This window comes from Pundamilia nyererei, unplaced genomic scaffold, assembly GCF_000239375.1.
Source record: "Pundamilia nyererei isolate P.nyererei 1_Seehausen unplaced genomic scaffold, PunNye1.0 scaffold00078, whole genome shotgun sequence".
Classification (NCBI taxonomy): domain Eukaryota; kingdom Metazoa; phylum Chordata; class Actinopteri; order Cichliformes; family Cichlidae; genus Pundamilia; species Pundamilia nyererei.
The window spans coordinates 2,034,535-2,056,364 of record NW_005187479.1 but is presented as its reverse complement, the minus strand read 5'-3'; the positions used below and the strand labels follow the sequence as shown (position 1 = coordinate 2,056,364).

At 42.6% G+C, this 21,830-nt stretch overlaps 1 protein-coding gene across 5 annotated transcripts in view; it reads right to left on the bottom strand.

The window, feature by feature from the left end:
- brsk2a (BR serine/threonine kinase 2a) overlaps window positions 1-18,734 on the bottom strand; it is a 170,256-nt gene extending 151,522 nt beyond the window's left edge. For 4 of the 5 annotated variants that reach the window (XM_005737691.2, XM_005737688.2, XM_005737692.1 and 1 more), the window contains exon 1: window positions 18,372-18,734. In XM_005737691.2, the coding sequence (XP_005737748.1) occupies window positions 18,372-18,465 (94 nt within the window). In that variant the 5' untranslated portion in view covers window positions 18,466-18,734. The remainder of the gene's footprint in view (window positions 1-18,371) is intronic. The other variant, XM_005737689.2, reaches the window with a different exon arrangement.
- Window positions 18,735-21,830: the final 3,096 nt, after the last annotated feature.

The window sequence follows — 21,830 nt, the reverse complement described above, 5'->3', positions numbered from 1 at the left end:
AGGCCTTCTAGTGGTTAGTTAAAAATCAATAGAAAGCTAACTTCTGGGTTTTATTCTAACACTACTTCATGGTTTATTCTGACAGTAATGCTATTTAAACCTTCTTTATCGCCACATATCTTCCCCCCCCCCCCTAGAAACCATTCACTGTGTCCCAGCATGATTGAAATTTCCCATCATACCTCACGGCAGATTAAAATACTGCACTTAGAAATATGTGTCCCAATGTGAAATTGGTACTCGAGTACAACGAATGAAAAAAAAAAAAAGAGTAAAGGACATACTGTATTTTATCATTTCTTCTTATCTTTCAAATGTGGCATAATAGTAGGCTGTGTTGCTATGACAGACCACATGCTTTGAGAAATGAGCAGCAAGTGACTATTTTGTGTGAAATGACTGGAAATAGGCAATGATCATCTTAGTCACAGATATTTTAGTTCCTTTGTGTTACGTGCGTTGGTGAGAATATATAAAAAGCGAGGCATCACAGACACAGAGAGCTTGGTCAGATCGCCCGCCGTCTGTGTTTCTATAATCTGTAATTGAAACCAGTGAATCACTGTAGGGAGTTAGTGTCCTGTGTTCATCTAAAGACTCATCACTGAGGGAACAGAAAGAGAAGAAAGAGGCGAGTTTATGAGCGTCTTACCAATGAGGTAGCTGTTATTAATGAGTCGACAGCAGGGTAACAGCAAGAACCAAAAAAACAATATATATTTACACACTTAAACAGCACTGTCCGCTTTATTAGGTACACACGTTCAACTGCCTGCTAACACAATTCTCTAATGAGCTAATCATAGGTATGTAGATATAGTCAACAGAAATGGATGAAGTTCAAACCGAGCAACCGAATGGGAAAGAAGGGTGATTTAAGTGACTTTATATGTGGCATTATTGTGGGTGCTAGACTGGCTGGGGCTGGTCTGAGTATTTCAGAAACTGCTGATCTACTGGGATTTTCCCCACAAACCTACCTCTAGGGTTTAGAGAGAATGGTCTGAAAATATCCAGTAAGTGACAGTTCTCTAGGTAAAAATGCCTTGTTGATGCCAGAGGCCAGAGGAAAATGGCCAGACTGCTTCGCAATGACAGTATGGCAAGTAAACCAAATAACCACTCATTACAACCAAGGCATGCAGAAGAGCATCTCTGAATGCAAAGCACTTCGAATAGTGAAGTAGATGGGCTACAGCAGCAGAACACCACACTTGCAGCCACTCCTGTCAGCTTAGTGCCCGAGGCTAAAATTCACACCGAAGATTGGAAAATTGTTGCCGGGTCTGATCGGTCTCAATTTCTGCTGCGACATCATTTAAACACCGCAGCCTGCCTGAGTACTGTTGCTGACCATGCCCGTCACCTTATGACCACAGTGTACCCATCATCTGATGGCTGTTTCTAGCATGGTAACACATCAAATGGCCTACCACGTCACCCTATCATGTCAACATGGAAAGCAATGCAAAGCCTCTGAGCGGTGCTTCTAGCACCTTGTTTAACCTGTGCCACAAAATATTAAGGCACTGTGAAGGCAAAAAGGGGTAAAAAACAAACAAACAAAACAAAACCGATAATAGCAAAGAATACCTAATAAAGTGGCCAGTATATACTGTAAGTGTGTTCAGAGCTAGCTGAACACACTTACACAGTTAATCGGTTTCTTGCCCTACAACCATTCCATATTGTACCACACAGACTTTCTCAATGTCAGCTTGTCAGTGAATACTCTGAGGGCCTGACTCCATCTGACTCCTGACACACACAGGGCCTGCCACCACAAGGCATACACACACACACACACACACACACACACACACACACAGACCTCTGCACTCAATTCCCCCCTTTCCTTCAGACATAGGCTGCCATGGTGACATCAGTCAGCCTGTTGGCATGGTGACCCTTCCATCACCAAGTCAGGTCACCTTGGCTCACCCGAGCACCCTACCGGGAGGGTTTTGCAAGTGTTTAATGCGTATATCTGTGTGTGTGCGCAAGGATGCTTATCTGGCACTTTTCCAAACCTTGTGGCGCTGTGCCACAACTACCCTCGCTCTACCTGGGCCGCCTGTCTTCTTCTTCCTCTATTTCTTCTGTTACTCGGTTCATCTTTTCACAGCTTTTAATAGATGTCTGATTAGTGAGAGAAGATTACAAACTGTTTTCACAAAGTATGCATAAAATAATATAATGTAATTATACTTATTTGTTTTTATGGGTGCTATGCGTCAGGAAAATGAATTGTGGAGTCATGAATGGAGTGCTTCTCAGTAAGGTTGCATAACAATACAAAGGGCAGCCATCTGCTTCACCCTGGCCCCTGGGTTAGCAACGGGACCTAATCCACTACATTGTTTGTGTATTTACGTGCATGCATAAGGGTGCGTGTGTGGGTGTGCCTGCATGTGTATGTGTGTACGCCTAATCTGCCGGTGTTTTCATAGCACTCGAGTGGATAGCTGGTAATCTCACAGGGCTGGGCCTGAGTGAGATTTAATCCTTGCAGCTAGCCACCATCTCCTTTTCTCTCAGGCCTTATCCATCTATTTTCTTTCTTGTAAAGATGGTTTTCTTCTTTTTCCTCCAAATAGTTTACCTTTTACTTTTCCTAAGTGTTATATCCATGATGATATTCTGTTCTTATTCTGCACTGATCTGAATTCCCATTAATGGTCTGTTTTCTTCATATATTAGAGTGGTTTTCTCTGAATATTTGTATTGTCAACATGTCAAATGTAAGAAATAGCTTCTTTTCTCTGGTTTAGATCTAGTTTATTTGGGGATTTTTGTGGAAGGACAAAAATCTAAGGTTGTCTAAGGAAGTAATGTGAAGACAGACCTTTGGACTAAGACATTTAAGTGTTGCATTTTTGGCAGGTTTTTGGGTGTTGGGGGCTACATGCCAAACTATTTATAACTTAATCAAATCAGTTACTGATATGTTTATTGAGAATTTAAAATATTAATTTATTGTCATTCCATAAAGAACAACTAGCATAAGAGAGTTTATGAGTGCCTTACCAATGAGGTAGCTGTTAATAATGATGCGACAGCAGGGTGACAGCAAAATTTTAAAAACATATCAGCAATAAACTGCGATCGCTGACAATTTCTGTGACATCTCAGAGATCACATGGGCCTTTGATGACATAACCGTCCTATCAATTATAGCTAACCCCCAAGTGTATTGTGGCCTGGAGTTTCAAAGCCCCAGTAACAGTTATAAGAATGAATGAATGAGGTGCATCATCAAAGCCAGCAAAACACACACACACACACACACACTATGCTAGTTACCATGGTGACCATATGACTATAATGATGTCCAGCAATGAGGGTAACCAGGTATAGAAGAAAACAGTATGCACACATGCGCGCACACTAACACGCAAACAGGCGCATGCACAGTATAAAAATAACCGGCACTCCCACTCACTCACCCGCGTGTACTTCTGAATAAAGCAACTCAACAAAAAAAAAAAAAAGCAGAATCTTTTTGCACTCAAGTGTGGTGTAAAGATATATCAGTGTTCATGCGTGGGGGAATGTATGCATGGATGGGTAGGTGGGGTAAGAGGGTGACTGAATACAAGCCAGGTGGGGGTGGGGCTGGTGGGGACGTCAGCATCGCTGTCTTGATTGGAACCTCTTGCTGTGAGATGCTGACATGCTGTCTGAACTCACCAGGTGTGCCGGCACACGCTCCCTGCTCGGTTTGCTGCTTTGTGTGTGTCTGTGTGTGTGTGTGTGTGTGTGGATGCATGTGCGTGCGTGATTATATTCAGGGACTCTGTGACAGATAATCCTTTGCATTTATCCACATATGCATTTTCCTCATTGACTAACCCATGAGCCAAGCTACAGGCAGTATATTTGTGCATTAGTCTGACAGGCCAGCCAGACTCTCCCTCTCTCTCTAACACACGAATGCACGCACACGGTGACAGCATTATACGTACACAGCCCACCAACAATGCCATCTGTGTGGGCAACCCTTATGTGACATTTCTGACAGTTAGGGAGGCTTGAGATGACAGCACTCGTGCATGCACAAGACATATACACCAACACATGCAGAATTCCTCCTCCTCTCTGCTTTACAACTTATACAAAAAGACTCAGGGTCACTGATAGAAGCGCAACATTGGCAGTTAGAGGAAAGAAAGCTTTAAAAGGAGGCCAAGGGAGTAGGCAGGTGGTGTTTGTACCTATTGAGCACACAACATTATGTGCAACCAGGCCTTTCTATTTCAGTATTAGGCAGAGCTACAGAATACAGACATTTAAAAAGGATTTGGGGAGATAATAATACTGATGGAAGGGAAGAAATTCATTTACAGCCTCATCGATTGTGTGCAAAGACTAGGATTAGGAATTAAAGATAGGAGAGAGGCGAGTAAGGAAAAAAACTGAGGGTTGCTCACTTTGGACTTTAGATTTAAAGTCAGAGGAAAGAAATAATAAGGTTATAAGAATAAAGATACTTAGAGAAGGAGGCTGCTATGAGGGGATGAAGATACTATAGGTGAGAAAGTGGAGAGGGAGTGATGGAGGGAAGGGGTCATTCTTGAACTCCATTTCATTAACTTCACAGCGATAAGCGAGGATATAGTAGAGACCTAGGCTAGAGAGGGAGACATGTTAACCGATGATCCCATTAGGCTGAAAAGGGGTAATACAGAGAGATGGAGGAGGAGAGGAACAGCAGGGTGACGCTGAGAGCTGCAGAGAAAATGGTGAGGGAGTTTGAGGACAGGAAGGAGGAATTGGAAAGGCAGGGTAAAAAAAAGGAGAAGCGGATGGAAATGAGGGAGGGGGTGGAGAGAGCGAGGAAGAAGTTGATGGAAAAAACCAAAGCAAGTGGTGCAGGAAAAAGCACCTTTGAAAATGGTTGATAAAACCCATTAAAAAGACTTCAGCTCTTAGTTCAGTCTCACCAGTGTGCTGGGCTGAGAATGTGGATCCAACTCAGATATTACCGCAAGCTTGGGGAATATGGGAAACCCCTATTAAGGCAAAGCGGCCAGTGGTTTTAATATGATGGGGATCATTTGCAATGTTTGGTTGGAAACATGTGAGCACTGAGGCATTCTGAAGCTATTACATGTCCAAATAAAATAATCATAGACTAATGTGGCGTGGCTTAATTAACTTGTTTTGCTAACTGGCTGAACCAATATAAATGTAGGCCATTATTTGTATTATTATAATTGGGCTAATCACTCATCCAGATTATTAACATTCAAAGAACTTTTGAAGTTAAATATTGTCTTGTCATCAGCTTCTGCTTTGCCATTGTGGATGTTGGGTTGTGCCACAATGGATAATGTGGGTTACAAGATTTAATATGCCAAATGGACTGCAATGTGATAAAGGCTTATATATTATATGATAAATTGACGAAATCAAACAGGGTTGTTTCAGATTACAGGGTGAACAGCTAATAGAGGCTTTAAACTTTCCCTGCAATACACTCCACAGCTAAATGAGGTAATATATCATTGAATAATTTGCCAAATATTTAACTGCTTGAATAACTAGATGTTAGAAAGAATAAGGGCTAGCCTTGGTAGAGTGCTTTACAATGCTACCAATTCTACTTCTGCTGAATGTAATTTCTAAAGAGAAAAGTTTAAGGTTATGTTGTGGCATTGTGTAAAAAATAATAAAGTGAAAGAAGAAAATAAAAACATCAATTTACTCATCACGCTGACTATGAAGAGTAAAACTGGGTCTCCTCAGCAGTAATAAGGTTAGCCATGTCCCATGGGGACAGCATATTGAGGAGAAGAATCTGATGAAGGTTAAGCCCCAACGACCCCCACTTTAATCACTGTCATTAGCACCACAGGCAACTCCACTCTGACCCCATCACCTCAGGGCCTCAGAGATTAATCACATACAAGCTATCACTGTTATATCTATGCATATGCTTGCTCACAGAGTAACAATGCGGTGTATGCGTATTCATACATGATGAACACTCCCTGCATGCGATTTGGTGTTGCAGAAATGAAATTTTACACATGCGTCCACATAAACAGAAATGGGTAAAATCCACTTAAAACTAAATAGCAGCTGTGTTTGACATGAGGTTCTAGCCATTAAACCAAGACGACACCCACAGGGAGACCACTAATCACTCTGTGCTTATATAACACCAACTAGATGGAGGACCCTCATCCCCAATCTCCACCAACCATGCTTAGCCTCTCCATAAGACTTCAGAGACTGCCTTGTGTGTGAGGGGCATGTAAAGGCAAGATCAACATCAGGCTGAGAGCCTGTGTGAACCCGAATAGGCCTGATGCGAGTGCTGGGAATCGGTTAATGAATCGCTCCGTAGTCTGGACACATAACTTCGGGCCCCGGGAGAGGGCCTCGGTGAGCTCTCTGTACTCATCTCTCACCTCCATGCCCTCATACATGGGACTTCTCATACGTGACATAAAAACTGCTGCAGTATAATTCACAGGGAACAAGAGCACTTCATTAAAGCGATCTTCAAATGGGGCAAGGGCAGCAGAGAGGGTCTACTCCTAAAGTCAAACAAGACAAAGGGGGGTAAATTAACTACTTCTTTTAGACGAGTGAGAAAATTAAGTACATGACGAATGAAGAGGTTTTTCTTAAAGATCAACATTCCTCTCACGACGCTGGTCTGACGTACAGTCTACAGTCTACTGTACATGTTTTAGAGAGGGAGCAGCGAGGTGTCCATGTGCAGCTCAGCCGGTTTATAGCGCGCTTAGAGCACAGAAAATGTGACTTTTAATTAAAAGGCCAGGCTGATTTAGTGTTGTACTCCGTTAGAGACAGCGATAGAAAGAGAGGGAGAGGGTGATCGGGGATGAAGTGTAAGAAGAGAGGAGACGCAGACTAAAGCAAACACACACCCAGCCAACAGGCACATCTCTCGCTCAGGTTTAATGAGCCTGATCTAGCCTGGACCCCTTCATCGGCTGCTACGATAAACTCTGGAATAACAAATCATTACACAGGCTCGAATTATGTCCGCATGCAGGTGCGTGGAAATGTATTCACGAGTCTGTCAGTCTCTCGTTTCGCTGTATCCGTCAGTGCCGATACACAGAAACACACATACAATGAGCACCTCCAGGTAAAGGTTAGAATATTTCATAAAGTCTCATTACGGAGTGAATATAAGAGGCTGAGGTATAATGACACTGGTGAAGACAGAGTAATAAATTCAGGTCCCTTGCAAGGCTAATCAGCTCAAGTTGTACAGACACAGTCACAAGCTTAAGGGCATCAGAAACGTGAGTGAACAACATCAAGTAATAATGCAGTGCAGTTCTCACTTCTGTTTTATGCTGACAAACATATGAAATGCCACGCATTACAAAATCTCAGATACATAAAAAAAACTTTAATGAGAGATAATAAAATGTGAGAAGAGGCCACATTAAAATTACACGCACACACTTTAGTCTTATATCATTGTCCAATTACTATTAGTGTCTTCCCTTGTGGTTTGTTACATGAAGTATGAGGATACATTCAGCTCAGATCAGTCTTTACAAGCAATTACCAGCACTGGCCCATAAAGCCAACACAGGGTATGCGTCTTTCATTAGATGCACTGTGATAGCCTCGGTTCACATCAAATTAACCCATTTACGCACACACATGAATGGCTGTGTGTGTGTGATTTACTATTTTTAATGTTACAAATGGGGTCTTTGGTGTGTTACAGTGAGAAAGATGTGGAAACTGAGCTGGAAAAGAAGGGGAGGTGGTAATCTTATAAGAGTTAATGCATTATGCAAGGTTAATCATATATACATAGATCAAATTTCATTGTATATTAAGCCACGGCCACTATAGTGTGCAAAAATGAAAGCCTGATGTAATGTATGAGAATTTTTACATTCATGCTTGCTTGTGTGGGTTAAAATTTATGTGCATATTATGTGCAGATTGGCAGGTATATACTGCAAGGGGAGTATATGTAAAGATTTAATTGAATTCCTTCTGCTACTATGCAGGCCCACAGCACTCTGGCTTATCCAGCCCTGAATTGCAGCCCAGTGAGATCTAATCATGCTGCATGAAATGAGCCCTACCTGAGCAGAATGGCAGTGCGAAGGCTGCAGGGGAATACCTCCATTAGGCACAAAGCGAGGAAACGAGGGAGCAGGAAGAGGAAGGGTCAGAAAGGGAGACTGTTGCAAGACATGTACGGACAGAGTGTAATGGACACAGAAATACAAGAGAACAGGAATGAATTCTGAGGTTACAGGTGAAATGAATTTGGAGATTACAAGTGTAAGAAGGATAAGTTCAGCTTTATTATTTATCCGTTGAAATCCTCGGTAGTAATTTTAAATATTTTAAATGAAAGCTTCACCAAAGCCTTTCCTTCAGTGGTTTGGTCCAAGTACTGTCATTTAAATGTTTCCCAAAAGCGATATTATATAAACTCAAGGTAAACTTGTACTGTCTGCACCACAGCAGACGGGTCGAAAGAGTATCATATACGGACAGTAACTGTCATAATGATTATAATAATGTACCCATGAGTCATGCGGTGCCACACGCCAACCTGCATATGCCGTCAGCTTTTCTACAACACGCAGCAGTGTCTGCAGAGCCAAATGGACACGAACGCACTGTTGACTCACAATCGTGCTCTCATTCCACACCCTGTAATGCATCAAAACAGCACCGAGGATAGAAAACACAGCTGACCAATCAAAATAACAACTTATTTGGGCTTGGCCACAATCGTACCCCTGGCATGTGAAATTACACATGAAGAGTGTGTGTCTGTGTTGCTATGGCTACTGACTCATCAGATCATAGCAGTGAGAAGATACATGTGCAATTTACAAATATACCGACTGTATGAAACACTTTCCAACGCGTCTTCACTGACAGTTAAGTTCTTGTGAGGTGAAACGGAGGACAGAAGTGAAGAGTAGAGGAACAAGCCTCCTAAATATCCTACGGGCATGAAGAAGTGTTTGTGTGTCTTCAGGCTTTGTACCAAGAGCAATCCTTCCTGCTGTGGATGCATTTCCACCACTGATGCCGTAGAAGCTCTGCTGCAGCCACTCCTGTATAACTAAAAGAAAAAGAAAAAAAATCCACCACAGTACTGCTACACAGCACATTCCAGTCTCTGTGTGTGTGCTCGTGTTTGTGCACCATGTGCAACTGTGCATCAACGTGGTTGGTGTGCATGCTGGATTTGAATGATAATAGAGGCACTGACCCTGAGAGACGCTTTACTGCTGTGACTCTTTTTCTCACCCAGAAACTCTCTCCTTTGGCAAGGCTGTACCCCCCTTCCTCTCTGCCCCTCTCATGTTCACCCCTGTCCCATGAGTTACAGCCCTCAGATGCTGTTATGTATCGACAGAGAGCTTGTGAAATGGGAACACGCAGTGCACACTAAAGCTCCAGCAGTCAGACCAGTCTACACACTCTCACATACACACACAGTGGCATAACACACAGCAACAGCCACCGCAGAAGTAAGCTGCTCTTAGCAATGAATAAACAAAGCCAACTAGCTGGGATCGAAAGATGAAACAACCAATGACTCCATCGCTTTTTTATTTTAACAATTACCCCACAAACTGTCTAATTTGTAAAAAAAAAAAAAAAAAGAGTGTGAAAAGGGAAGTGAGACGTAAGGTAAGAAAGCAAAATTGCAAAACTTTAAAAGATAAAGATCTGACACCAACAAAAGTTGGGCTCCTTTGAGGATATTTTTTCATCAGTATTGAATAGATTCTATAGGGCTTCTATTTACTTCGTCTGACTCAGACTTTAAGCCTGTTGAAAGAAAAATAGAGCTATTCATTTTCAACTGCAACATAAATGTGAGTTTTAGAGTTAATAATCTAATTATATGAGAATTAATTTAATATTTCCAGTCAGTTCATATGAGAACATTAACAAAGGAACAAGCAGTGCAGTGGTAATGATGCATAATAAATAGCACCTAATCTTTAGTCTAATGCTGTCCCCTATTAATTGGTGTTAAATAATAATAATAATAATACAGGGAGAAAGCTAAATTCTGGTTGGTGCAATGTCCAAATAGGAAAGCTTTCTGGTGGTATTAAAAGATTTATGCTGAAATACTTTTACAAACTAGCACAGTACTGCAAGGCCACAGATTTTGAGGAAAGTAGCACTGGATGAACCAACAATTTAGGCCAAAAGAGGGAAAAAACACATTCAAAACACACATTAACTACAGTAGTAAAGTACTGACATTTAGCTGTCACTGAACTGTTATTTCACAGCAGAGCTACTGTAATCTACATTTCCAGCTGAACACCAGAAGCCACAACAAACAACAATCAAAGCCTACACACAAAATAACTGAAATAAACACCCCTATACTTCTAAAGTAGTAATTTAACCAAATCTTTGAGCAAACCAAAGCAAAGATTGTGCAAAAATATGAAGCAGATTGTTTGTTTGTTTTTTTTACCTAAAATGTATGAGAATAATACAGTTTCTGAATTTTCCCAATAATTAGTTACACTGTACTAGACTCACTGTCATCTCAGATCAGTTTTCATCCTAATTTGTAGTCATGACAGAGGATGTGACCTGGCAGCAGGCTCAAAGCGCTGACCCCGTCTCTGATCGAGTGGCAACACAAAAGAAACTGTTTGTTTTGGCCGAACAACTGTGGTACACCTGTGATCCAGGCCCATTATCAAACCAAACCTGTCCTCTTCCCTCTCTCGATAAATAACAGTCACCTTCATCTTTCACGCTGGGATAAAATGAGTTGAGCTCGCAAACATTGTGATAAGTCTCTTAAGTCCGGCCAAGTGTTAGAAGTCAGTGTCAAAGAGACAAGAAGGCAGTGCAGGTTCCCGGTTTGTGACCAGTCATGCTCATCTAACCTAATCTTATTGAGGCCTGTCTGCTTCACTTCACATGCCGAGCCACGTCTCAGGTGTTTCGTGGATGACATTGTGCTCCATATCCTAAAGAGCTGACAACAGAGCGCGTGGCAGTGGAAACTCTGAATGCATCACAATTACCCTGCCCCTGCCATCTGGGATGCGCTTCACTCAGTAAATGAGCGCACATTTTCATTCATGTATTTTTTTTTCTTGGAATGCAGTCCAAAGGGAATTGCCAGCAGGTCTGCAAAAGCAAAGGCACCAGTTCGTGCAATTTAATAGTCATTCATTCAGTGTATTCATACTGGAAATTCAATTATACTTCAATAAGCAAAACTTTCTAGGCTAGCTGACTTTCTTAATGGCAAAGCACCCCAGGTGAATTAGCCAGCTTGGCTAAAAAGAATCCTAAAATGACAAACACGACTCTTTCATTTATCTTCACACTTGATTTCTAATGTATTCATTTAGTACACAAAGGCTTTTGGTGTGCATCTGCTGATATTTGTTAGTTAGTTAAAAAGAAACAGGAAGATTCACAAAATTAAATATACCACTTAAAGCTTGCCGCAGTATAAGCATTTTAAATAATGCTACTTAACATTTGGAATCTTATAAAATTTAATTTTAAAAAAATATCTTTAAATTCACATCCTGCATTAACGTGATGTGTGTGTTTTTTAAAACGCTGCAAAAGTCAAGGTCAGTGGCCCACTCCTCTACTTTTTAATGGATAAGGTACAGCGCGACAGACAGCATTGGAGGGGGGATGAGCGCAGAGATTCCCCCCTGATCTGAGGACAGCGTGCCAAGGCTAACTGAGCTGACAGCAACTAAAGCCGAGGCTCCCCACATGTGCTAATCTCCCAGATTTAAATGGGAACACAGCACACAGCGCAGAGCACAGAGCAGGGCAAGCCGGTCTGATCCATGACCGTATGTCTGAGCACACGCGCGAGCACACGGCCAACACACACATGCAGCATTTCTTCAAAACAGTCGTTCACAGACTCTTTTTCCAGAGGCATGTAGCAGCGAGGCAGGGAAACAGAAACAAAGACAAGCTTGCGAAAAGCAGCGGAGGACTTTGCAGCATGACTGTTACGATGCTAACTTCAGATTGCAGCCACTTACAGAGCTAGAAAGCGAGAGGAATGAGAGCAATAGAGACAGCATGAGAGACAGTAAGAGGAGAGAGTTAGAGAGAGAGTATTCCCTTTATTTCTTCATGAGGGAAGACTGGGAACCAGCAAGAAGCAGGGAAACCATGACAACCAGACAGCCAACCTTGGCAACCAACCCGGTGTTCTCACAGTCAGAGCCAGACAGGCAGCTCAGCAAGGGTTAATCTGAACTGGGAGAGGAGAGAGAGCGCGAAAGAAAGAGAGGCTGGCTGATTAAGACAACTGCTGTGCGCACAGACGTTTAATACATTATAGTGTCTCCTAAATGCTCCAAGTTAACACAGAACAAAAGATGTGGCAGCTGACTTGACTGACTGAAAAGCTGACTGGCAGCATCAAACATTCACAGAGACCGCGGCTGGTAGAAGGATGTTTAAAAGCCGAACAAGAGGCATGTTTTACTGAACAGTGACTTTGTTTGAACAGTGCAAACAAAATCAAGTATAAATGTAACAGTTTTTGCACCGTGAAAAGAAAAATGGTACGTTTCTGCTCGCATTCTCAGTGCTGCGTTGCAAAACTAGCAGTGTGAAATTTTAAATAGTGCGAGACGATAACACATTACACGAAACACAGAAGCTGAGCAGAAGTGGGGACCTCAGTGATGGAGAGAAAGATATGGACAGAGTGAACAGATATTGTTTGCGTGGGTGTGTATGTGGCCCGCTGTAACTCAGGGAAAACAGACCGTAGCATCACGTCGCCCTAACCTGATTCTCCATGCTATGTAATGTAACAGAGATGTAGTGACAGCACATGCACTGAGTTAGGTTGAAAACCAAATAGGATGTGATGGGGCCTGTCCAAAAAATACACACAATAAATAAACACCCTCATTCATGATCAGCCACAGAGACTATTCCAGCACTCCCGCTCTTTATTCACTGTCCTCCCATTTAAAGACTGAACCCTTTCCTGGCCTGGAGGTCAGCAATAGAGAGATGAAAATCAGGGAGGAGGGGAGAATAATGAAGAGAATGATCGATACTTTGCCTTAATTAATAACCTCCACTTCAGTCAGAACATTCACCACAGCTTCATGCTCTCTCGGTTCAAGGTTCCTCCTTCCCTTTGCCCCCCCCTGCACCAGTTCTCCACCTCTTTCCTCGTCATTAATCTCTGAAAATCGTTGGCTACATACATTCCTCCCAATCGATGCAATTCCACTGAGGTCTTGTCTGATTTACCACATGGCTGAATCCCTGTATGAATCTTGACTGGCCATGGGGAAGAGGGACAGAGAGGGAACGAGATTGAGCGAGGGAGATGAGAAGAGAGGGACATTAAATGACAGAGACCATCATCATTATATAACGTCAGCCAACGATGCAGACTGTGAAAAGACTACATTCTTGGTTTGAGTTACTTAAAGAACCCATAAAAATGACCAGAACATTGAAGCAACAGCCTAAATACACATTAAATATATATTTTTATCCAAAATATAACAACCTAGGCGAGACACGCACACATCTCCCATTATTTCAGATACATTTCAATACAGAGAGAGCAGGGCTTCAGCTTTAGCTAGACAGCCAAACGGCTGAGACCGAGGAAGCTTGCCTTCCTGCTCTACAGCTCTGATCCAGCATCCTAACATGAGGTGCTATCCAGCTGGGAGCAACAGAGTACAGCTTTTGGGTCAGGGCTTCTCTGACCTGAATCTTTGAACAGGCCCCTTGAAACATGGGCCTATCATCACAGCCTTTCATTTATTTCCCCTCACTCACCAATTTTAGGTCAAACCTGGCAACTTTTTCTGGGTAATCTTGTGAACACGGGGGAGTAAGAGAGTTGTGTTTGAGCTTTTTGTGTTTCATTTTTTCTCCTTTTTTAAAAATGGCAAGGAGGCTATAGATCACCTGTAGTACGATCACCTGTTCGATTCACAAGACGCACACGTGTAAGCACCCAAATGCATTTCACTTTTGTGGATTTGCCAAGTGGCTTTTCATTGGCAGCATTGAACGAACATGTCCTAGTCACTTGTCATCATCAGGAATATCATGTGTTGTGAAACAGTATGGATCTATTTCACCTGACAGGAAATCTTTGGGAGTGGCCGATGAACTAAATCACCGGCTTACTAGCTATCAATCAATGCAGAATTAACGGTTGTGTATCACCATTGCACCAGGCTCCAAGAACAATCTGGGTAATGTATACATGGATGGATTTTCCTCCATCGTTCATACACAAAGATGCACAAACACAACCCAATACTGCAAATAGTGAAATCTGCAGTTGGAGTTAGAAACCAGCCGGCCCTTTGCTGACTCTAAAACAGCGAGACCAGCTAGATGCTGGCTCCAATGCCTGGTAGGCACAGGAAACCCAAAACAAGAACTCTCCAGCATATAGATAAAAGCAGAGAGACCTAAAGAGAGAAAGAGAACGCAAGACACAACATCACGCAGAGCTTTTTATCAGCTGAGCAGTCAATATGAAAGTCACTGAAGCACAAATGATTTCACTCTCTAAACGTCAACCAAAGAATCAAGGAGCCTACACATCAACCTCCATCGCTTAGCCTGTCAATATCCAAGTCTAGCATGAAAAAACAAAAAACAAAACTGGGATTTACGCTGGATTAGCATGCAGTGTTTTCCAGACAATAGGCCTCTATTTCACTAATCAACAGCCTTCAGGAACAAAGTAAAGGCAAAGCAAGGCAGTGTTTTCCAAAGCATTAAGGAACAGAGCAGTGATTCAGCCTGTGTTAAGTCAGTGCACTGGCAAAAACACAAATTAAACATATTCAGCTTTGTCAAACAAAGCTACACGATTTCGAAATGCAAGAAGGCTGTGACTGCAAATCCCAGCGTGATGGAGACGTTCAAGTTCTACATTTTAATAAGGGTTTTAATAAGTGCTACCTCAGTCTCTAGGCCATCGTGACACAGATTAGAGGCTCGTGAAGCTAATATAGGATATAATACAGCCTAACAGTGCATGGAGTTCAACTTAGTGTTTGACAGAAAGTAAAGCTGAATGGGAATTCTGAGAGAGTAAATGCAGACATATACCAAATACAAATCCAGAATCCACAATGCAAATGTTCCACCTTCTGCATCTATTGTACGTTTCTTGCCCTCATCCTGTCATCCCATGGCTACCAGAGCTGTTCATAGGAAGTTTTAGGGAAGAAATCTAGTGAAAGTTGTGAAACACAGCTTCTCAGATCCTCCATAGATGCTAAAATGAGACCAGTTCGGCCCTGTAGCTAACTGCAAAGACACCACCGTGTTAGCCGAAACCTTTAGCCATTAAGAGCATGTTTTGTGTTGGGGTAAACAACACACATGTAAATAAAGGCTGAGAAAATCCAACTGAGAAGTAGCTTCAGTCAAGTTTATATCATGCATAATGATACAATCATTAGCCATGTGTCCATGTTGTTCATGCTAATTAGCCATGTGGAGGTGTTAAGGATGTTAATCCAGTGAGCACTGTGGTGTTTAAATATTCTTCAAGTAAAGCGTGAACTAGAGTTGCATCAGGATAACAGGGTTTGTCTGTCTGTCATGATCAAATCATGGTGAAATCAAAACAAATGAGTTTTTCCTTAGTCTTCCCACCACCTTCCAGAATGAACTAAATCTTGGATTTTAGGCTCATTGACTACATAGAACCGTAGACAGTGCACTGGGCAGGTTGGGCCAAAACCTGGATTCCATACTTTTGATGCTTCAGCCCCGATAAGAACACTCAATATTTCAAGACTGCTTCAGGCCCCATCTTACACCTGACAAAGAAATCGTCATATGGTCTGCAAGTACTGAGTAAACACGCTTGCTCTTCTGTGACAAGGGAATATATAGAATATGCATCCCACTATCTGTACTGCATCACTGCAAAGGAGTATATGTGATTTGTTGTATGCAAGCTGCACAGTAACATGAAGGTGGAGTTTGAAAGCCAGAGTGGGACAGGAGTTAGAATGCTACCTTTGGGCCACGTGAACGTGTGAGTAAGAGCTGACGGGGCTTTGGCTGTGTAGAGGATTAGATCAGAAAGCCAACCAGAATTACTGAGGTGGCCATGTGTGTGTGTTTATGTGTATATGTCAGGACAGGGCCTAATCACTTAATGAACATGGAAAAGCACAACTCCTCTGAGCAGGATCGCCAGATCTACCAGAGGGCTTCCGCTTTCTCCCCTCCAATAATACCAGCCAACCATAGCCTGGGAAAGCTCACAGAGGACTTTGCTCATTGGACAGTCTCAGCTGCCACTTGCGGTTAAGACCAGCCCATTGGGTGCACTCAGTTGCCAGGCCAACCCTTTCCGTGGGGCCTGGGAAAAAGATCTGACAGATTAACAAATGGTAAATGGGAGAATGGGATATTAGGCAGTGTCATTAATCTGAATAGGTTTGGCGTGGACTAGCACCACAGATGCCAATAACCAAATGAATTTTCTAACAGAGAACATGGACAAACACATAACGCTGGGCCTGGTTATTTCAGTGCATATGAGCCCCGAGATGTAATTGAAAAACCAGAGCAAAAGCATTCAAACTAAATGACTGTTATTCAATTAGAAAAACCTGTCTGACTGAAAAATGTTTTAAAAAGTAAAAACCTTTTGATAAATTCAGCCCAAGTAAGTTTGATAAAAGTTATATCTTGCAAGCTGACCTGTAACTTGCATACTCCATACTAGACTTCAGAGGAGAGTACGAAACGTTCATCGAAATCTGCCCCAGCATTCACATGAATACACACTGTGCCATAGATTACACAGACAACATATGATTAAATATCCAGCCATGGAACCAGCTCTGCACCATCATAAACACACATTAGGGACTCCTGAGAGCTATTTAAAAGTGAGTGAGGGGTTCCTGTAAACACAAATGATAAAATAGATAGGTGTCAGGAGGATGTGAATACTGCGTGTATTATTAGGTTGTTTTAAAAATCAACTGCTGCATAAACTTTAACTACGACTAATAGATCATATGGAAATCATTATGCATCGCACTGTGCTGGTTAACTAACTTTTATTGAATCCACCTGTGGGCGTCATGGTGCGAAACATGACTCGTTCAAATATCTTCTACAGTTAAAGAGGGATTATGAAGCCGTGCTCCCTCCCCCCTCAGACCCACTAATGAACAGTGAGCGCTGGTCAGGTGACTAAGTGGTCATTTTAAGAAAGCATACTGTCTGAGAGCGCGCACAAACATTTGCACATACACACAGGGTTGCTCAGCATGACCAGCTGGGCGGGCTAGGGGAACTAACGCCTATTGTAGCCATTTTAGACAACAGATGGGAAGAAAAATCTACAGAGACATAGTGAAAGAGCAGAAGAAAAAGTCCCACTGCCTCTCTCATTCTAAGTGCTGTTGAGCTTACAGAGCATGCTGCATCACTCCTGCTATTTCTGCCTACACAGGGCTGTGCCTGCCTCTCCTTTCACATGGCTCCACTGGCTGCATGTACTTGATCGCAGAGGATTCTCACCGTTCAACAGGGGGACGTACTGGACAGTGATGTGCTACTGCCTTGTGGGCTACTCATCACCTAGCGTGAAATATTATGGAATCGAGACCTGCTGATTGGAGAGAGCATGTGCCATGCAACTTTAGAAACTGCAGTGTCATTGCTGTCTAGGCTCAGATAAAGCATGTGACTCTTATAGGAAGCCCCAGTCGCATCTCCTGGCTGGGGGTGTATGAATATACATCAGCGTGGCTCTTATTTCCCAGCTCTGTGAACAGCTCATCTGTCAAGGTGGGACATGTTACTCCGTAACGGAGGAAACCCACGTATTGCAGCCAGAGCCTATAGGAGAAACGCCTGCCTCCCCCATGCGTGCCTGCGGACTAAGAATAGATCAATGTATCAGGCAAATCGGGATTAACGGGCGTTGTGCTCCAATCACAGAGCACACACACACACACACGCACACACATACAAACAGGGGAGCCAAAACACAAAAAGTTCATTTTCATTGCCCATCACACTGTCATCATTTCTGCTGCTGAACGGCTTCCACGCTGCTGCTCCTTAATTCACACACACACAGTCCAACGCCAACGCACAGCCAATAAAACAATGTAAAGCAACATCCTGTGTGAACAATGATTATGTCAGACCGCTGGCGAAACAACCCTCCAAATTCCCCACAAGGCTGGGCAGGTGTTTGTAACTAAGCGGTTAGTTATTTATCACCTGCAGACACCCAGCCGGCCAAATTTCAACTCGCTGCGGAGCGCTCCGAAAATAAATTGTGCAATTAGAGAGGATGCCGCGAGCAAGCTGTCCCAACTAACCTGTCTGTCCTTTTCCGAGCGTCTTCTCCAAACGGTAAGGTCCCACGTAATTGGCGTGTTGGGCACCGCTGTTGTCTTTACCGGATGATGACATGTCGAATCTGTGTGAAAATTAGACACTTTATAATAAAGCGCAGACAATTAAAGAGTCCTGGCAGGAGGTCCAAGCCGCCGTTGTCTTTCTTTTAACTCCACAGCCTCTCGTCTTCCTCTCGCTCTCTGACTCTTTTCCCTACCTCACTCGCTGTTAGAGGAGGTGAGGCTCTCTTTTCTGTCCTCTTTTCTCCTATCGCTGCAGACGAGCCGCAAGTGCCTTGAATATCATTGTGGGTGAAAGCTGCGCTGCCGCTGTGCGTCTGTGGGAGGTGCTGCCGAGTACTCGTGGATGATTGACAGCCGATACAACCAACCAGAGCACCGGATCCCCTCCTCTGCCGCCCCGTTTCTTGTTGCTGGAGGATTTTTGCTTTTTCCAGAAGAGCTGCAGGTTGTGATCTTAAAGAGTTTAATCCCGAATGAACAGTTCATTAAAAGCAAGGTAAGTGCCTAATAGCATTTAAAGCATAAGCCGCAAAATTTAAATGCCCCCGTGAATGTTCCCATCAACTGAAGCCTTTTTAAAAAATAAGAAATATAATGTAAATCTTCAACTTAAGCCCAAGATTTACATCTACTGTTAAGGAGCTTCTCTGATCAAGTTCATTTGAAATTCTTCAAATATTTGTATGTTTACTCTCTGTCGTGCAATAAAAACCCTTTATCCATGATTATTCAAATATGTCTCACTTTCATTCAAATACTCCACTCAAGTATGCAAATATGCTGAAAAGAAAAGCTTAAAAAAACGATTTCAAGTTTTCTCCTTACAGGTCACAAAAGGTCACTTGCACCCGCACATCTTAAATTCAGATTTATGGTAAGCACCGAGAAGCTTTTCACCTTAGGCAGATGAATGAGATCATTTTTGCTATCTACAAAAGGAAGCTGAAATATCCAAGTGAAATAAAAATTAGCGAAAGAATTGTACCCTGTTGTGTTTTATGGTTTCTCACAGGCAAACCCGTGCAAGCAGTACACCGGTGTTATAGTAAAGCTAGACTTAAATTCATTTGGGGTCATTCAAACACAAATTTATTTATGAATTTGCACCATGTGAGCATAATGGGGGGGGGAAAAATCCATAAAACAAGATTTTAGGGCTGACTTATGAGGTTCAAATTCCCTAATGACACTGAAATTAATCAAAATAACAAAAGCAGTTGTGACTCTGGTTCTTGCAGGGTCTGAAGTCCTGAGACTGTTACACATTTGCCTTTCCCAGTCTTGTCGACAATAAAGACTGAACGAAAATGAAATGCCAAAGCTACACCGCAGTTAGTCCAAACGGCATCTCTCATGAGAAAGCGTTACAGCGCTGATAAATATTTATACTGACTTTATTAACTGAGGACCTATTAATGCAGCTAAAACCACAGTGTAGGAGTTTCTTGTCTCTACCTCCCCTTCTTCCCTTTCTTTCAGTGTCCTTGCTCTCCTTTTATGCTCCTGTCTCTCGCAAGCACGCATACACGCCACGCAACACACACCCACACAGCGAGTCGAGTGTGTGCAGCAGTGGGAGAGTGTGTTGGCCCTGTGATTCATTTCACACCCCACTGGTCTGAGACCTGTGACTGTGGCTCTGGCCTCTGTCTGTTCCTCACACCCTGAGAGAGTACAGGTGTCAGGGGACACATGCAGGAGAAACACACGCACATATATTCATGCACATGCACATGCACAAACACAACCGTGACCTCTAGTTACTTTTTTTTCCTTTTCCTTTTTTTTTTTGAACAAAACAAGGTTGAGGAGGCTGCTGAAATATTAAGCAGCAAGAATTGCATCAACACCACACTGGAGGTTACTTCAAAGATGAGGATATTCCAGAAAGATTCACAGGCTTTCCTCTGAATATGCTCAATAATGCAGACTCTACTGAATCATGGTCACTGCATTTCAATTATTGACTCCATAAGAAATTAAACTGTTACGCTGCTGCATCTTTGTGCATGTTTGCATGAATTTGACCATAAAACAGACCTTTCATGCTGTATTTTTATATCCTCTTACAAGATGGATGCTTGTATTAAACATAGGCAAAATTTCAAACAGTGAGGTCAGCAGATTTGCAAGTAACTCTCTGAGTAAAAAGCTCAGGCCTCGGACTGCTGCAACCACTCAGTTTCAGTTAGTTTTTTCTTAGTTTTGCATTATGTCAGTTGTAGGTTACATCCTTAACATGGTCACGTTAGGTACACAGCTCAGGCACACAGCTCAGGAACCCCTCCGCTGCTGTTCAGACTCTCTGGAAGGACCAGCCGGTCAGAGAAAAGTTGACTTAAATGGAGGGGGAAGGTTGCAACCGCACCGAAACCCAGTGCAAGACAAACAAGCATTATTTTAAACTGTAAATCATGCAAAGCTACTTTAGTAGAGTGATAGTCAAAACATGGAATGGGAAATGAGCAGAACAGTCCTCTTTAATCTTTTCTCAGATTACTTTAAAAAAAAAAAACTTTAGAAGCAGGTACAAGCCAAATAAGGAAATAATATTTTTCATGTTATCAATTCCACATATAGGAGAAAAAAAAGTTTTGCAACTAGCAAATTATTCCTCCTCACTTTCAATTCATGAGGCCAAGTTTACAGTCTGCACATGCCCCAGTTTAGTGCCTTTGAGGTCTATGTTGAGAATGTGTGCTGTATCCCCTGATGCCCTTCAACGCACTGGGAGCTAGGTTTGTGTGAGGAGGTGTGACCCAGAGTGTCACCCACGTGACCGCGCGGCACCAGGTGGACAGGGTATGTGATGTCAGCGCCAGGTGGGCTCCGTTTCAATAATGCATCATGCCCAGCACTGGCAGGCGCAACACTTTGAAGTGTTCCAGAAACATCTGTAGCCTGAGTTTTTAATCACCTTGCCTGTACCTCCCTGCTTCCTATCAATCCATCTCCACTCCTTCACAGCCCACACCCCCACGCCCACCCCCTTTCTCTGCACACAAATTAACGAGGAGCCTTCTTAGTTCGTGTGCGAATGTGTTTATGTGCATTATTTACATGCGTTAACACACACAGAGCCACCAAGCTGCAAAATCCAATCAGAAGGATAAACAAAATTCAGAAAGAGCTTCTTGTCTTCTGGATGTTTGCTGAATATTCAGTGGAGCAAGAATTATCAAAGAGTTGTGTTAGATAACACAAATTTACCAACGGCCAAAAACCAATCGGCTGCAATTGGAGCCTCCAACACTCCACAGCATGAGCATACTAATAGTGTGTTGCCAAACAAAGAAACAATTCTGAAATTAAGATATAAAAATGCCTAAGAAAGGTGTAAGATCTCTTTAACAGAAATTATCAGGTTTGATGTTTGATACATCTCTCTCTCTCTCTGTCTGCTTTGCAGAAATGTGA